Here is an 18,535-nt window from a genome sequence, read left to right on the forward strand (position 1 = left end):
AAACATTTATTGATCTTTTTTCGCATGTTTATGTCAATGTCACGTAGCACATAGGAAAGCAACAAACATAGTGATTATGAAAATAATTTCTAAACTACTTTAAATCTCATAATTTAATTTCAACAATCTCATTTTTCTTTTTTCTTTTTAAATTAAATAATTTACAGCTGTTTCTTTTTCTCTTCATTTAAAAAATCAATTGAAATGACCTCATGTTTTATTTATTATTATTTTTGTATAATTTTGAAGAATAAGGACAAAAGAAACATAGACCAATTCAAAAGAAAAGTTAAGAGTGGTGACAAACAAATGGTATAGTCGGATAAATTAAAGTACAAATATCAGTGTAGTCAATTCTATCAATAGTCTTTCTAATTTTCTTTTTAGCATTTTCTATACCATTTTTTCCTCACAATTATTGTATTCAATGTACTATTTATTCAATTTTAAATATCATAACCATTTACATTAACTATTTTTTAAATTTCAAAAAAATTACTTTCGCTCTTTGCTATTTGTCTCAAATTAACAACATATAGTCCTCCAGAGTTTAGCTCACAACTAATACATGTATGTATAAAAAGACTAAGAAGTCTCGGAACCATAACTTGAAATTTGAAGACGATCTATATTGTCGCGCGACAATTTATTCTTTTTTAAAATATAATTTATTTTCTTAAATTTTATATTTCTATGATAAAAAATGAAGCTCAATCATTATTCATAAAAAATAACTTTCATTTTTATAATTAATAAGGCAAAAAAAAAAAAGATAAAACTATTTACCAAAAAAAAATATCAAAATCAAACAAATTCTCGTTTAACTTATTTTTTTTACAATATTTTATAAATAATTTCAATTTTCTTTCTTTCTTTTTCTTTTATATTTTTTTTGGTGGGAACCCCATAACCATTTATCTTTACAAGACTTTGGTTTATGATATATTACAAAAAAAATAAAAGGGAAAAACGTTAAAATTAAGGATTATTCAAAATAATTAATTAATTAATTAATGAAGGAGGAGAGGGAATTTTGAAGATTCGGACGTGGGTCCCACAATAGATACGGTCTCTATCTTTTTTTTGTTTTGTTTTGTTTTGTTTTGTTTTGTTTTTTGTTTTTCCTTTGCTCTTGAGATGAAGTGGGCCATGGGCCGGTCAATGCGGAGGCTCAGCCCAGAACTTAAGATCTATGATTAATCGAATACATATTTAACGTAATCCGTCATTTCCAATCCCCACGCGCCGTAGGAAACCAGAGAAAATGAGAGACATTTGTTCTGGAAATAACTATAATTCATTGGAGGTTTAAGCTCCTACTCCAGGATATGTCACATCATCTCTAAAGTTCATTGATATTAGAAGTGTGTTTATATGGTTTCACTTATAATATTTTTGGGTCCAATATAATTTTTTGCATGGTTACTTTCTGCGACAGGACAAAGGGCTCGGAACGAGAGAAAGAAAGTCTTTACCTACATGTAGAGTAAGACACGCGGGGTGACAGTGGAGGTTAAGGTTGAGGTTCTTGTTGTGTAATTAGCAGTTTCATATTACAGTATCTCTCTAGTAACATCGTTTTACTGCCTATAGCTTTGACATATTTCTTAATCAATACATAAATAGTCCAATTATAAAATAGTTGAATTAGTTTGGTTCGAGTTGCTCGTATCACTTATTTAAAAAACAAGACGTCATTATGTAAAAAATCATATAACTTTCTTTTCAAATATTGAATTGAGAATAGCATCTCAAATTTAATTATCATATTACGGATATTTTATTTCCATACCGTAAATATAATATTTTTAATAGTGGTTGAAAAGTAAATATTAAAATAAATGCATAACCTAATCCAGCTCAAACTATGCAAATTGAGTTGATCGAGTTGTTTGTGTTATGGATTGTTTTAACATATACTCATTGTTTATAGAAAAATAATTAAAGACCCATATCATCTTTTTTTTTTCTTCTTTCAAATATGTGTATATAACAATGGACATCCCAAAGTCCGAGGCCAAGTCATAGAACAACAAATCATACTAAACAAATACTACAGAACAAGTCAAAGTTCTAATAAAGCAACTCATAAAAAGATGGTCTCTAAAATAATCCTGCGTAGAAGTTGTTCCTAATCGAAAGATAAAACGTATGTAATAAATAGTTTGAAAAATAAATTAAGTGGGAGATTAGAGTCACAAAATTAAGGTAATGTTGTTGTCATGAGCAAGAATGACCTTTTCCTTGAAAAGAAAAATATTCCTAAACTTTAATAGTGTATTTAACTTTCATTTTTCGTTTTTTGTGTTATTAAGTCATTAAACTATTAAACCTATGAGTCAAAACTCGGTGGGATACCTTTTGATGCAGAGAATCCATTGGACATAAAGATAAAAGTGTAAATATCTATTAAGTTATTATCTTAATTCAATATGTTTTAGATAGCTTTTCAGAAGTTTTAGTATCAAACGACTAATTAATTCAATATCATATTCACAATTTTATTTTGAGTATAATGAATTCTTGTATTTAAGTATCCAAACCCAATAAAAATGAGTTCATATCAATTGTTAATAATTTACTTTTATGAAAATATTATATATATATATATATACACACCTCGATATTTTAAAATTTGATAGGTTGTTCAATAACATTAGTAAAGTGTATATACAAATTGGCTTGAATATTCACACAAACATATTTAATCGACCTAGCAGTAAATTAGTCGTTTAACACTCAATAGACTCATGGTTCAAGCTCCCTCTAGACTCAGGTAATAAACTTGTATAATTATTGGTGAATTAGACACTAAGTGAGTTTTTTATCCACCCAACTTAACTCAACCTAAAGAGTGTTTAAATACCCATAACGAGATTGAAATGCATTGTAATGCAATTGAGAATTCATGGTTGGACTGAACGTTTTGAGCTCTAACTTTAATGTTAAACTCATTTCATTATGGCATGCAGTTTTCAGCTAAACTTTATTTTAAATCATCTTCACTTTTCACGATTTTGTTATTGTTCCGACCACAAGTTGACATGCATTCCAACACTCTTTTGATTCCTAGTAATCATTTAGATTACATTTTAGCTCTCTAAACCCTCTACTAGGAGTCGTTTCTTTCACGAACATCCTAGATTTCAATGGACTAACATCTTAACTACCATGATTGTTCTGAAGTATTGTAAGATGTCCTGACATCTAGAAATTTTCAAGCATCATAGAATACCTAGACGAAGGGTGTCTCGAGAGTCAGCCATATACTTATTTTCTTTTATCATAACATTTCTTATCGTTTCTATCGAGATACTAACATTTGAATATAAATTAATATTTATATAATAAAAAATCTTAAAATATGATATATTATCTTATCAAAGAAAATAATATCAATTGTGTTAATTTAAGAAAAAGATGCTGTATAAGTTTAAATTACATCAAATTAATTATATGAGAGGAGCATTCTCAAAACATTTAAGACATTTTCAAGTAAAAATTCAATAAAAGAAATACAATAATCAAAATAATCTTAAATACATAAAAAAAAAAAAAAGAAATATCCCTACAAAACACCATAATTCACAATTTAAAGATGACATATTTATTGATTAATGCAGACATTTAAAAATCCAATTATATACATTTTAAAAAACAAAGTGGGCAGTAATATATGGTTAGATATTTTGTTACTTGGGTGATATTTTTAGAACATATATAATAAAATAAAAAAAAGGTAGGGTATAGACCATATGGGGGCGCGTGGAGCGTGGCTTTTTAGAGAGCGAGTGGTCGTAAGTAGCGAGAACCACTGCCCCGCAATTCGTGCGCTTCAACTTTTCTTTATTACAAACGATGCACCGACTCACTGCCACGGCACGTGCCCACGTGATCCCTATATATATATATTTCCCCAACACATCAATCTAATCTAATTTTATTAATTAATTAATTAAGGTTTTTCAGTAATAATTTACCCCTAATGTGTTTTCTCCCAACTCTACCCCTCTTTTCTTTTTGATAAGCGCACCCCAACCCTCGAACCAAAATTACCATACTACCCCCCCCTCTCTCTCTCTCTACATTATCATTTTATTTTACCTTATGATTTCACAAATCAAAGTTTTGGATTTGGGAAATGAATGAAAGCTTTATTTGCTTAATCATGTTTAATTATTGTAATGAGACTCCAAAACAATATGTATCTATAAGATTATCATTTCATATAATTACATTAAGATTGCTATATATATATATATATAAAACAATAGTGATCATTTAGTTGAGAAATTAATTTTGATTATTATTTGATATGTGAAAAAAAGTAAATAAATACATGCAATGATTGATTGATTAAAAGTTAAAATAGATTTTGAGACTATTGAGTGAAGTTATAATTTCTTTTTGATTTGACATTGTAATCCCATCATTTGTTATATCAAGTGGAAACTTTTTGACATGCAAAGATATTAGGAAATTTTCATGATTAATTAGTTTGATAAATATGTTGATCATTGCTCCATAAAGTATGATTTAAAGCGAATACCAAAATTATGTGGCATATAAAATGTCTTCTCATTAACAATATAGGGAGTCCAGGTTTCCAATGAAAACCGATGTTGATGCGTGGAATTCAAAAACAATTTGATAAATATAACAAATTTATATATATCGATCAACTAAGTAGACGAAAAATTGACGATATAATTATTAAAAAAAAAAAAAAAGCAATTTTATCAATATTTTCTTTTACATCCTTTAAATCGCAACGTCACATCATATAATTACTAAAATTGATACAGTAAACGAATATTAAAAAGCATAAATCAATGAATATGATGATAATGACTTGTTAGAGCATAATATTTAAAATCTGTAAACAAAATTTACTTGACAAACTAACTTAAGTAAATTTATCCACAAAATTTCAAAAAGTTAATCTTACTTTATACATTACCAATGTTTTCGTTAAAAAAAAAAAAGGAAGAAAAAAAAAATCTCAATCTTATCTTAAAACAAAATTATTAATAATGAAAGTAAAGCAACCGAAGTCTACATATTTAAAACAAAAGGGTAGAATTGGGTTTGGACATAAATGATAGAGAAATGAGGCGGGAGAGTGGAGTACTTGGAATGAAAAAAGCCGTACAAACATGACATAATTACCCCTGTGAGTTCGTACAACTTATAATAGAAAAAAAAAAAAGAAAAAAAAAAGAGAGAGAAAAATCTGACATAATAAAGAAAATGATAATAATAATAATAATTGGTAAATTAATAGCATAAAAAAATGTAGAAATTCAGAGCTTGAGAATCACACCCTCACCCTTCTTTCCTTTTGACTGCAAAGATTCTTTGTGCCAAATCCATCTTTTCTTCCTTCTTGGGTTTGTATTAATATTCATTATTAAACTAAGTAATACGAAAAAGCCAAAATATAAAAAAAATAAAACAAATAGCTAAGCTCTTTATGGCGGTGTTTGGTTGCATTGATCGGAAATTGGAATTAATTCTTGTGTAAAGTGATCATCCACCTATCAAAGTTGGTTTCTCAATTAAATTATCACAAAAGTCCTATTTATCTTTGAAAAAACGGGTACATTACTGTTTACTATATATATATATATGCCTTAATCATCTATCTATGTGGCTGCATGCTTTTAAATGTAATCAAAATTGAACATATTGTCATTAAGATAAAAGCATTGTGTTTATATTAATATTAGTAGTTCCTATCGTGTTGGTTTTTCAAATATATCACTAGAGATTTTATTTATTATAATTTCAAAAGTATATATATTATTAAAAGTTGAGCATAATTCCAAGAACAAAAATTATACACTTCTAAAGACTACCCTACAAAAGAGAGAAAAAAGAAGAAAAAAAAAATAAAAAAGAAGTGTATTAATCACATGCATATAAAATTGAAAGATATATCTGTAAATGTATAAATTATATGAATGGTAAATAACGAGAGCGTGATTTGTAATTATTTATAAAAGAAATTGAGAATATTAAATTACGTACATGGGAAGAAGGATATGACAGTATCATATAAAAAGTTATAGGTAGAGAAGTTGTATAATGAGTTTCGTACTTAGTATAATGAGTTTCGTACTTAGTAATTCTAACATTATTTGAATAGTAGAAGTTAAAAGACCAAGTGAAGTAGTAACATAAAAGTAGAGTGGAGAAAAAATTGTAGAAGGGGATATGAGACAAGATGGTTTTCTTTTTCCTCTAAATTTAAATTTAGAAGAAATCTTATGGCAAACACAATTTATTTCTCCTAAGTTGTAAGTAAAAGCTGAAAAAAAGAAAAAGAAAAAGGAAAGGGGAATATTGAGTGATCACACACTTCCAAATATTTGAGACAAAACTAATGCTTACCCATTACTACTAATTTCCTTCTTTTTCTTAATCCCCTAACTTCATTCTAATGTAAAACTTAGTATCAACCAACCCAATTTATCAACACATAAAAGCGAAGGTTCTATTGATTTGTCCCAATTTAAAAAGTATACAATGAAAATACTCTTAAACACTTTATCCTATTTTTCTTTCAAGAATTATAAATAGATTAGAATAATGATTTTGTTTGATGAATAAGGGATATTAGAATTGACTATGAGTTTTTACTTGGTTGCTTTATACATTTGATGTTATCGACAGGTTTTAGTACGTTTTTTATTATAAGATTTTGAAGGCTTCAAATTCAGTGACACATAATTTAGTTTACCTCAAAAGCTTATTTGTTACTTTTATTGTTTTTTAGTTATATGTGATTTTATTTATTAAAATAATAATAATAATATTGTTATTTTTCTCAAGATAACCATTAAATTACCCATCAAGATGATCCAAGAGAAAGCAATATTCAAATTTGAAAACTCAGAAAACCACCAAACAATTTTGTTGTCTTCATGCACTTTCATCCCTTCTACCCAAAAGTGGGATTCTTAAAGAAAGAGAAAATAATGTTTTATTTTTGAAATGAAGAGGAAAAAAAAAAAGGAAAAAAAGAAAAAGAGAAAACCCAAATGTTAAAATGGAGGCATTAATATTATTAATAAAATAAAGTTTAAACTTATAAACTCACAAACAAAAATAAAATAAAGGTTCACAAAAACAAGAATGCGTACTTAATTAATCCTTAAACCACCAAACGATCCAAAAGTTCAACTTTATAAATAAAAATAAAAGATGAATATAGTATTATATCGTATAATACTATCATAAATCACTAATTGATCAAATAATTTAAATTTACAAGTGTAGATAAATTTAGTATTACTGTCATTCAACATTAACTTTGTTGAAATTTACGAATATCAACTAAAATTTAGTTCTCACACTGAAACATAGACAATATAATGATATATAATATATATTTTATGATTTTGTTAAAGGAAAACGATCAAAGAAAACAACTTAGATTAAATGCTTATCAATGTTTAGAAAGGAATCCATCCAAAGTGATTGTTTTTCTCGACAAAGCAATGTTGGACAATGCTACGATTTTGATAGGTAAGTTGGTACTTCACAGAGTTTAAAATACATTTTTTTTAAGACTTTCTAAATTTCGAAAATTGGAACCACGAATTAACGTAAGCTTGATAATACTTGGCTGCCTCTCCACTTCCCCTAAATCACTAACTCAATTAATAAATTTGTCGCATAAGGAATTATAATAATTTGATGAATAGGGTGAGATGAAAGAAATAGAGAATGTCCTATGGACAAATAAAATTATCCCACAAGAAAATATGGAGTAAAATTTGATTTTAATTTTTAATTTTCCAAAAAAGAACAAAGCAAAATTTCAACCCTTCTCTCTCATCACAATCACAACAGTCTCTGTGAAATGGTTTAGAGGAAGAGAAAGAGAGAAAGCGAGAGCTTTCAAAAGAGGAAAAAGCTGTCCCACTATTATTTTGCATAGTTTAGTTACAATCATACAAAGACCAAGCCAAATCCCCTTTTCCTCCTCTCTCTCTCTCTCTCTTCTTCCCCTTTCTTTTTTTTTTTTCACCTCATCGGTCTCTATCTGCTAAACATTACAAAACCTGCTTATTTGGGACAAACAAGAGGAGAACAGAGTAGGAAGAAGAACACCTTACTACTTCAAATCAAATGGATGAAGAAGAAGTATTCTAGCTGGGAATTCTCTCTACTCAAAAACCCAACATAGATTAATATATAACTTGGTTTGATTTAGAGTGTGTTTTTCAAGAGGGGGTTTAGTGGAGTGAAATTTTGTATAAGAGAAAGAAAAAGGAAGAAAAGGGCCATAGTGTTTGTGTGACAGAGAGACAGAAATGGTGGGCTCAGGAGCATCAGACAGGAGCAAAGAAGCTGTAGGGATGATGGCCCTTCATGAGGCCCTCAGAACCGTCTGTCTCAATTCAGACTGGACTTACTCTGTTTTCTGGACCATTCGCCCTCGTCCGTATGTTCCTTTTCTTTTCTCTATTTTTCCTCTTTTCCATTTCGTTTTTGAACCATTTTTCTGTAATGGGTTTCTTCCATTTTCATCAGACGAGTCAGGGGAGGCAATGGTTGTAAAGTTGGAGATGACAATGGCAGCTTGTAAGTACTGAATAAACACTGAATGACTAAACCCTTTTGTGCTTTTGTGTTGAAATTGTGGGATTATTCATGATTGTTACAATGAATTTTTTGAAGGATGTTAATGTGGGAAGATGGGTTTTGCCGAGGGAGAGTTTCAGAGTGCTTGGAAGAGATTGATGGGGACGATCCTGTTAGAAAAGCCTTCAGCAAGATGTCGATTCAGTTATATAATTATGGAGAAGGGTGGGTACTGGGTAGGTGTTTGTTTGTTTGTTTTGATGTTGTGGATTCTCCATTTTGTTTGTTTGTTTTTTCTTTATCTTTTCTTTTTACTCTCTCTATAGGATTATTCTTTAGGCTTTTTGTGCTTATGTTTTTTGTTTTTCTGATTGGATTGATTCGGACAGGCTGATGGGGAAAGTTGCATCAGATAAGTGCCATAAATGGGTTTTCAAAGAACCTACAGAATGCGAGCCAAACATTTCAAATTACTGGCAAAGTTCATTTGATGCTGTATGCAAATAACAAAGAAAAAAGAGAAAAAACAAACCTACTTCTGATACATTTTGATAATCCATCTAGTTTGTTTTTGAGTTTCTGCCGTTGATTTTGATTTTTTATTCATCATTCATATCAGTACTTTAATGGGTTCGTCTTTGTTTTTCTTTGATTGCTAACTTGCAGCTTCCTCCTGAGTGGACTGATCAGTTTGATTCAGGAATTCAGGTGAGCTTCTAACCAATCTTAACGGTTTTTTATCTGTTATAACTTTCCATTTTTGCTCATTCCTTTGTAAACATCATTTATTTGGATCAGACCATTGCTGTTATTCAAGCTGGACATGGTCTCCTTCAACTTGGTTCATGCAAGATTGTTAGTTCCTTTTCTCTTATTTCCCCCACGGCTTTTATTTTTTGGTTGCTGTTTTAGACGTATTAGTACTCGATCACACGCGTAGGATTGAGATTGTTGAGAATATATTATATATGAGTTAATGGCAATCCTTAAGGTTTAATGCTGCTGAGGGTATTTGTTTATATTTGTATTCAGATACCAGAAGATCTACACTTTGTGCTGAGAATGAGACATACTTTTGAATCGCTTGGGTATCAATCTGGTTTTTATTTGACTCAACTCTTTTCTTCGAATAGAAACTCATCCTCTTCTCCAATGGCTTCAAAGCAATCTGCCATTCCCATTCACCCTCCTCCCAACCTCCTCAATTGGGCACAAAGGCCAATTCCATCTGCTCCAACTTCTCTGCTTCCTTCACCCAATTTCCACTCCTCCAATAGGCTTGGTTTCCCGCAGTCGAAAGACGAGACACACATGTTTTTATTGCCACATTCGTCTGAAGCTCGAATGGAAGATGTGATGGGGGATCATGAGAATGATATCAAATGGCCCAATGGGCTGTCTTTGTTCAATGCACTCACAGGACGTGCTGATGACGCCAAACTTTTGTTCAACCCGGAGAGCTTAGGAACTAAACCTGATCAAAGTCATATTCCTTTAATCCTCGAACAGAAGAATGCAAATCCAAACTCCGATCCCGCAACTATGCATAACATGAATGGAGGTAACTCGAACGAGTTCTTGAGCCTAGACAGCCAATCTGAGAGTGCTAGGAAGATGGAAAATAAGTTCAAGCGAAGCTTTACTTTACCTGCAAGAATGGCTTCCTCATCATCTTCGACTTCGCTCGACCACCATCCACATCAATCAGTCGAATATCGAAACTCAGAGCAGGCGGGAATGTACTCGGATGTGATGGAGACGTACTTGGAATGAAGGTGGGAGAAGAAGGCTGCTAGTTTAGTAGAAACATAAGAGTTATAAGTTTGTATTTAGGCAAAGCTTTATGGTTTCCTTTTATCATCTGCTGCACCTCATTCTGTCCAGTTGTTTCTGCCATTGCCTTTAATTTCAGTTAGTTTTTTCATGAACTTGAATGTTCTTTTCTTTGTAGTTTCATCTATATACATGTCTTTCCAACTCCTCACTACTATAATACCAAAACAATAAAAGGGTTTAATTACGCATTCGGTCCACGTGGATTGAAGTAAGTTAGGGTTTAGTCATAATTGGCTTGATAAAACTCCTTGAATAGTCTCCTTTTATAGTCATAAAATCATCACAAGTGCGTCAACTACTATTTGCGAGGGTTTTATCAAACCGTAGATAATTATTTTCAAACTACAGGATCAAAATTTTCAATTTAACCACGTAAGAGCTTTTGGACGACTTCGAACGAGATTTTCACACTGCATATCTTTGATTTGACTCACAAATAACTATCCAAATACCACAAATTTACATTTCTTCATTCGACTCAATTTATTACATAGCATGATAAAATTGACTTGGTGTGATTTTCAATCATGTTTGTCGATACATTTGTTTGTTCTTTCTTATTAAATTAGACATCCTACCGACACTATTAGAGTATGATTCAATAGATAACTTAGGGATCGTAGATTACAATACTCCTTTAATTTATAAAAGAAAATTACAGGAAAAATAAAAGTGGTTGCCTCTCTTCAAAGTTTCACTTGGTCAAAGCTATGCATATAAAAAGGAGCCCTGTCTCCAATTTTGATTCTAACTTTTATGTCAAACTTGTCCTTTCAATTAAATATAGCTAAATAAAATTTAGTCAATATACACTAAATTTGAAAGTATTTGAATTAATCAGATTTCTTTTGATAAATAATTTTATTCAGAAGTAGATCTCTTGAGGCAACAATTATTTCTGATTTAAAAATTTTAGCTTCTTTATTTTTAATAACATTTTTCTTTTTGCTTTTGAAAAATACTTTATTTGGGATTCCATTTGATTTGACAACAATTTTAGTACTAATTTTACAAAAGAGGAAAAAAAAAATCAGCTTTAATTTTCTTTTCCACCTTATAATAAAAAACCTTTTAGGCCTAATTTAAAAAATGTTAAATAGGTCTATTTTTCAAAATTTGGTGGAAAAAATTGGATCACTTGTAGCAAACACTAATAGGATTTCAATCTTCCACATTTCTCTAATATTAATCTATTAAAAAGTTAAACATCTAATTGAAATCATTTTCGTGTCTAACGAATAAAATCTATTTACAAATAAAAGGAATATAAAAACTTATCAGAAACCTTATAAATTCTTCAATAGGACAAAATTAAAATTTTCAAATACCAACATTTCTAAAAATTTAAAAACATATTTAATACGACTAAACTTGTAGTTCAATCACAAACATATACGTAGCCTAAGATAGTAAAAAAGAAAAAGAATATATCTTTCCTTTTCTCCCAATTAAGAACCTTAATTTGATCTTATTTATGATTTCAAACACACTGCTTCACCTTCAATTGACAGAATCATTAGATCTTCTCTTTGGACAGATAATAGGAAATAAAATTACAATATATATATATATATATATATATAGAGAGAGAGAGAGAGAGAGAGAGAGAGAGAGAGAGCTGAAAAAGTAAAGCAAAGGACAGCAGAGAAATTGGTAGATATTTAATTTTAAAGAGAGAAGAAATTGGTTGATTGTATAAAGATAAAGAAAAGGATAGGGAGATGATGGGGTTTCATAGGTATAGTAGTAGTAGTGTGTGTGTGTGTGTGTGTGTTTTGTAATTTAAAAAAAAAGAAAGAAAGAAAGAAAGAAAGAAACAACAACATTAGTAGTTTTGATAATGGTCCCTAAACCTACCAATAACTCTACTCTACTCCTACTAATAGCCTTCTTTCATGGAACCTTCTCCTTCAAGTTCAATCATTTTAATTTTTGAGCTTTCTAGTAATAGTATTGATTTCTTTCTTTTTTTCTTTTAAAAAAAAGAGAAAACTATATATCACAATTACAATTACTATATTAGGTGAGGTTGACTTGGTAATTATGGAACCAAGAGTTTAGATTTTATCACATAATCTATGATTATTATAGAATATTGATTATAATTATACGTGGTTAGAAATTAAATTTAAATAAAACTATAAAAGAGTTTACTAAAAGCGAAAAATTATAATTTTTTTATGATATGTAAAGAGAACCAAACTTTTAATCTTAAGATTGATTGTACAAATATTATGTCAATTGAATTATATTTATTTAAATTTTTTTAACCACGTTATTATGAACTCAAATAAAAAAAAAAAAAAAAAGAGAGTATGCTTTTAAGTGGTATTTGTATTGCACCATCTTTACTTATCTCAACGTTACTCAACCAAAAAAAAGTGCCAAGTAAGTTTTTATTATAGAAAAGATTAAATTAATATTATTGCATTGTTACAAAAAACTAAAGAAAAGGAAAAGAAAAAAAAAATGGATATATGAAGTAGAGGCAACCTAGGCTGTCTTAATCTTTGGTCTTCTTTGTCTACACAATCTTGCAATTTTTATGCAGAAAAAGCATTTAGTCTCTAACCAATTTGGAGTCTGTTTGGACACTTACAAAAAAGACATTTTTAAAAAGTTTTGTTTTCATTTAAGCTCAGATCTATTGATTTGTATATATCTAATATAAAATTGAAAGACTCGTTCTGAACTTATATTAAACCTCAGCTAATGCTTTTAAGGAATGTTTAAAATAAAAGTGTGTTTTTGACATCTCATTCTCGAAAGTTTTTTTTTTTTAGTATCTTTTTTTTTTTATTACAAGTTTGCTTAGTTCATTATACTAAGATTGCTTTTTTTTATGTATATCCAATATAAAGTTTGTTTGTGACGATTGATGATAGCCACGATAATATAGTGGAAGTGAGTTATATATTTTTTTGGAGGTTTAGGTAATTTTAAAAATTATACAAAATTAGAGAGAAATAAATTATGCATTTAAAAGTCATTTTTTAAAATTATAATATATATCTCTTAATAATATAGAAATTTGAGTTGGTCTGGGTTAACCAAAATTTTTTAAATTGTAATCCGTACCCCAAATCAACAAAAGAAAAAAAAAAAACACACAAAAATAACTAAAATGAGTACCAATTTTAGGAATAATAATTAAGTGAGATTTAAAAGATAATACAAATAAAGCAAAGTTTATTTCAATGGCTCATAGACTTTATAGCTCTACAAGTAATGAACCAATATTTGATCTAATAGTAATAGATTTTAACAAAGTTTGTTATATTTGCAACTATCTCAAGAAAAAAGTGTTTGAATCCAATTCAACTCAAAATTAAAACTAATCCGATTTTAATTCTTAGGATTTTTTTTTGTTGGATAGCTCAGTTTATGGAGTTATTTGATAATAATTCATGGTAAACTCAAAAGGACAAACCACGTTAAAAAGTGGAGAACACAAATATGAAGAAAAAAATATGGAGTATTTTAAAGAGAGGAAGACAATTAATTACTTTGAAATTAAGAAAGAAAAATGTGTTGAAGAGAATGACAATTAAAGAGAAGATCGATCATCAGAGACATCATTTGAATAATGGTAGAGACAATATTAGATATGGTGTTTATGGGACTAAAATCCCCTATAGACGAACAGGTTGCAAAAATTAAAGAAGGGTGAGAGCTCAAACGGAAATGCAAAGATATGATAATTCTCCAACAAATCTTTATATTTTGTGTGCACTTTCACACTAATTAATGATCACAAACAATAAAGAAAATCATTGTTTAACGATAATCAGAAAATTGAATGAAATACCACTAATTAAATATCGATTCTAAGTATTTTTCAATTCAAAACTCTTAATTCTCTCTTTTATAATGATTTGCAAGTTGTAAGTTCAAATCTCACGTTAAAAACTCATCATATAGATCATCTTCAATTCTTATATATCATTACAAATTATTAACAAACTTTAATTCTCTGCTACTCAACATTGTAAAGAGAGGAGAGAGAGAGATCATATTCATATCAACAAAAAAACGCCAACAATTGAAGAAAAGAAACTTCCCGAAATCAAGAGAGAGATGAAAAACCAGATCATATATCATCAGCAAGAGGCAAAATCCAGAAGAAACTATTAATCAATAATTAAATTCAATTACTCTGCGGCTTCGTCGTCGTTGTCGTCGTCAATTTCGACTTCCTCGCAATCTCATCCTTCCTCGATGGTTCGATCGCATGACATTCCTTACAAACCAGTATAATCCACCGGAAAACCTTCCTTCCGAACCACATATTCTTCTTCTTCTTCTTCTTCTTTTTCTTCTTCCTCGCCGTCGATGTTTTCTCCGTCCGCCTCTTATTCCTCCTCAAATCCGATTTTCCTCCAATTTTCTCCACAGATTTCTTCCTTCTCGAATTCTCCCGACTCAGCGACGTCGGTACAGACACCGATGCAATGAACTGCCATCTCTGACACGATCCGTACACTTGAGCGGAAACAGAAGATTTCTGCGATTTCTTCTGATACGAAGAGAATCTCGAGGATCTGATTTCCAAATTATTATTACTATTATTATTATCGCTCGAACTCGTCCTCGCGCTAGTACTGCTACCGCAACTGCTACTGCTCCTACTATTAGTGCTATTACTTCGGGACGACAAGAACGAGTCCTTACTCCCGACACTACTCGTTCTGCTGGTCTGACGAGAAGCAACATCAACAGCGTAAACACTAATCGGCTGTGGAGGAAAAGAGTGCGGCAAGAGACGGCCATTGACGAACAAATGATCAGCAGGAGAATTGTTGAAAGTGGAAGGAGAATCAGGAGTAATCGATCCAAATTCGAAATCGTCGGAATCCTGATCCTGAACTGGAGTGCTCGGAAAGGAAAAGATCTCAGCGGAGGAGCCATTTTCCCGGCGAGACTCCATCGTGGAGGGAAATTGAAGGTAAAAAAACACAATGAATTTAATTCTATTTTCGTCTACATCGTCATTTGGTTTGCATGAAGTGTCCGTTAACACATAACATTTGTGTGAGTGTTGTATATATAAGGAGGGTGGGGCAGGGATTGGGTGTGGTAAAGAGGATGGAAAGGGGGTGACACGTGGAATGATCTGGAGCGTTAAGTGCGAAATAGTGATGTGAATGATGGAGATGTGAAAAGTGGATTAGCAATGAAGATGTGGGGAGACAATATGTCTAAAACAAGTTTGCAACAACAAATTATGTGTACTCATCATTAGGTCAAACCCTTCCTTACAACAAACTTATCTGATATCATTATATACATTTCTCATTACATTTATTAATTTCTACCTCTTATTCGCTTGTATAATCATAGTTTATCATTTAACTTCAATTTATAGCGGTCAAATTGATACCATTTATAATTCAAATTAAAAGAGTTTGTTGATGGACCAACTAACTAATCACACACATTAAATAACTAAATTTGTAACTTATTAATCATACAACGAAGAATGTCAAAAGAAATTAATTTTGAAAAGATGAAAGGAAAAGTTTGTTTAAAATTTCAATTGTGATGCCTATTGATTTTGGGAATATATACATTCTCATATTCATAATATGGAATCACATACCTTGAGAAGAACAAGAACAAGAGATAGTGGAGATTGAATTAGATGAATATATGATCTTATGAAACTATATTTTTTTGAAAAATAAAAAGAGGAGAGAATATTTTATTATAGTACTATGACTTAATTTGCTCCCATTTCAAAGAATATAGCTTTAATCTTTGACCCACATGTTGATTTTTGTAAGTACACAACTCCCAATAAAATTATTCTCTTTTTAACACCAAAGTAAAGCAAAATTAAAGAGAGATGAAGAGAGAGCTCTTTTTAGTTTTTAATTGGGTTAATATAATAGAGAAGAGAAGAGAAGAGAAGAGAAGAGAAGAGGAGTGGACCAAAGGGCACTCAAGTAATGGCATATTGGGTTGTTTGGGCTTTTATAAACCCAATGAATGAATGAATGTGAGGGGTCATAAGGGAATTTCCTTTAGCCTTTTGTGGGGTTTAGGAAACCCTCACTTCAAAGACTTAAAAAAAAAAAAAATGATTTTGAAGTTAAAAAAAGAATAATAAGGGTTGAGTTTGATTACTAAAGGGACAAAGCAAGAGTTAGACAAATAAGTTTGTCTCCCATATGGGTTTCTAAGCTTCAACCACAGTGTCTATTTAGGGACCATTTCTTTCCCTCTCCAATTTAGTATAATGTATATACATTTCAATTAACTCTATGAAACAATTGGATGAATGATTCACACTTCTTTTTTTAGTTTAACATGTGGGCTCGAAGTTCAAACATCTAACCTTTTAATTGTGAATGAGATTATAATGTCTTAATCAATCGAGTTATATTAAATATTTAAGTAATTAAGCATAATCTATCATATAGTACAAACATATCATTTCAAAACTCAGGGGATATTTGGAGGGTTGAGTTGGTTATTATTGCATGTGGTATATAGTCTGTAGATTATAATTATTTGTGTTTGAGATACACACGGTTTAGTTTGGACTATAATAAGGAGAGATGACAATTTAAAAAAAAAATAATGACCACTGTAGACAATAATTAAGAACATAAAGTATTATTATATGAGACTCAAATAGCGAGTAAGTTATAATATGTAGCTAAGTACTCCACTCAAAGCAAGTTGGGACGTTGCTATAGTTATTTTATTATTTTTCATAATTTTTTTAGAAAAAGAGTAATAGTAGTCTATTCATTTCCATTGGTTAGTACTCCTTGTTTTATATCATGTGGTTAGGGATCAACAAATAATCATTTAAATTTATCATAAAGTTTTCTCAAAGTACTTCTCTCTCTCTTGTTTATCTATCATAGCACTTAGCTTGCTTTATGTGGTAGACAGAGAAAAAGTTGTACTCAATTTAGTGCTTTTAAAAACTTTGAGTACATAAAAATGCTTTTTTTTTTTCTTTTTTTGCATTACAAATTTGCTAATTGACCTTTTTGAGGCCCAAAATGCCATGTGGAAGAAGAAAAGAAAGGATCTTAGTTAGAGTAAGGATAAAGCCTGTCCAAACCTCATCTACTACACATAAATAATAATTATTATTTTTCTTGTAGTAAATAAATAAAAAGTAGTATTTTAGGTCGATATTATTTACTTTTGAAAAAAATGATAGAGAGTAAAATAGTAAAATTTGTAGACGAAGGTTTTTTTTTCTAAAGAAATTATAGTAAAATAGTATTTACTGTAGTTGATTGAATACCTCTTAAATAGTACTTACTGTAATATTTGAGATAAATAATAAGACGTTATTATTATAGTTGGAGATAGATAATTCTTATCCCTCAACGAAAAGAGAAATACAAATTTTCTTTTTTATATATAAAATAAAATTTAGTTTTTGATAATGTTATATCAATAAGTGCTATAAAGATAAATATAGGGTAATTGTTTTAAATAGTAAATTTGTTGAAATTATTTACAAATATAGAAAATTTCCATTGTTTATATCGATGATAGTGGACAATACTATATATTGACAATTTGTTATATTTATAAATAATTTAGTTTATTTGGGTAGAAAATACTTTAGTTTTTAGTTTTAAGTATAGAGAAAGGAAATAGAATGTTGTATTAGGATTTGTGTAGTTGATTAAGAAGTGTAATAAAAAAGATAGTTCATGTTGGACCCAGTAGTGATGTATAATGACATCTTAATTACCTTACAAGTATTGATTAGTAATACTGCCTTCCATTTACACTTGGGGTTAAAATCACTTGGTGACATTATCGATGACATAGGAATTTGAAGTGATTTTGGTATTTCCAAATTCACTTTTGTTCTTCGTCAAAACTATATTTTAGAAGGTAACATTTTGTAACTACAAAGGACAAATAAAATTCAATAGAAGGATAAAAGTACATGTATAATCCTAATATAATTTAAGATTGTAATGGTAAATCTACCATAGGTTAAGTGTAAAAGGGAAAAGGAAAAAGAAGAAAAAATTAAAGTGTGAAAGAAAAAAAAAAAGATCCATACATTTATCTCATCTCATGTATTAGCCATCTTTGCCGAAATTTAGATTATGTGCTTTAGCCT

The 18,535-nt window shown here is 29.8% G+C and overlaps 2 protein-coding genes across 2 annotated transcripts; one reads left to right on the forward strand and one right to left on the reverse strand.

The window, feature by feature from the left end:
• The first annotated feature begins 7,932 nt into the window (after positions 1-7,932).
• On the forward strand, positions 7,933-10,569 carry LOC103501770 (protein RICE SALT SENSITIVE 3-like). The gene is made up of 7 exons (XM_008465457.3): positions 7,933-8,452; positions 8,542-8,592; positions 8,689-8,817; positions 8,982-9,087; positions 9,259-9,300; positions 9,391-9,447; positions 9,625-10,569. The coding sequence occupies exons 1-7, from the start codon at positions 8,322-8,324 to the stop codon at positions 10,363-10,365; spliced, it is 1,257 nt and encodes a 418-aa protein (XP_008463679.2). The 5' UTR covers positions 7,933-8,321; the 3' UTR covers positions 10,366-10,569.
• A 3,849-nt stretch (positions 10,570-14,418) lies between these two features.
• On the reverse strand, positions 14,419-15,447 carry LOC103501769 (probable membrane-associated kinase regulator 1). Its single transcript, XM_008465456.3, has one exon. It carries the CDS (start codon positions 15,353-15,355, stop codon positions 14,576-14,578), a length of 780 nt encoding a protein of 259 aa, XP_008463678.1. The 5' UTR covers positions 15,356-15,447; the 3' UTR covers positions 14,419-14,575.
• Between the last annotated feature and the right edge of the window lie 3,088 nt (positions 15,448-18,535).

The sequence above is a fragment of the Cucumis melo genome, chromosome 7 (genome assembly GCF_025177605.1).
Source record: "Cucumis melo cultivar AY chromosome 7, USDA_Cmelo_AY_1.0, whole genome shotgun sequence".
Lineage (NCBI taxonomy): Eukaryota > Viridiplantae > Streptophyta > Magnoliopsida > Cucurbitales > Cucurbitaceae > Cucumis > Cucumis melo.

Bases quoted from the DNA above. Each gene is read 5' to 3' on its own strand.
- LOC103501769 (XM_008465456.3), bottom strand. From the start codon at position 15,355: ATGGAGTCTCGCCGGGAAAATGGCTCCTCCGCTGAGATCTTTTCCTTT.
- LOC103501770 (XM_008465457.3), top strand. From the start codon at position 8,322: ATGGTGGGCTCAGGAGCATCAGACAGGAGCAAAGAAGCTGTAGGGATG. The intron at 8,593-8,688 runs GTAAGTACTGAA...AATTTTTTGAAG, and splicing joins GGAGATGACAATGGCAGCTT to GATGTTAATGTGGGAAGATG. The intron at 9,448-9,624 runs GTTAGTTCCTTT...ATTTGTATTCAG, and splicing joins AACTTGGTTCATGCAAGATT to ATACCAGAAGATCTACACTT.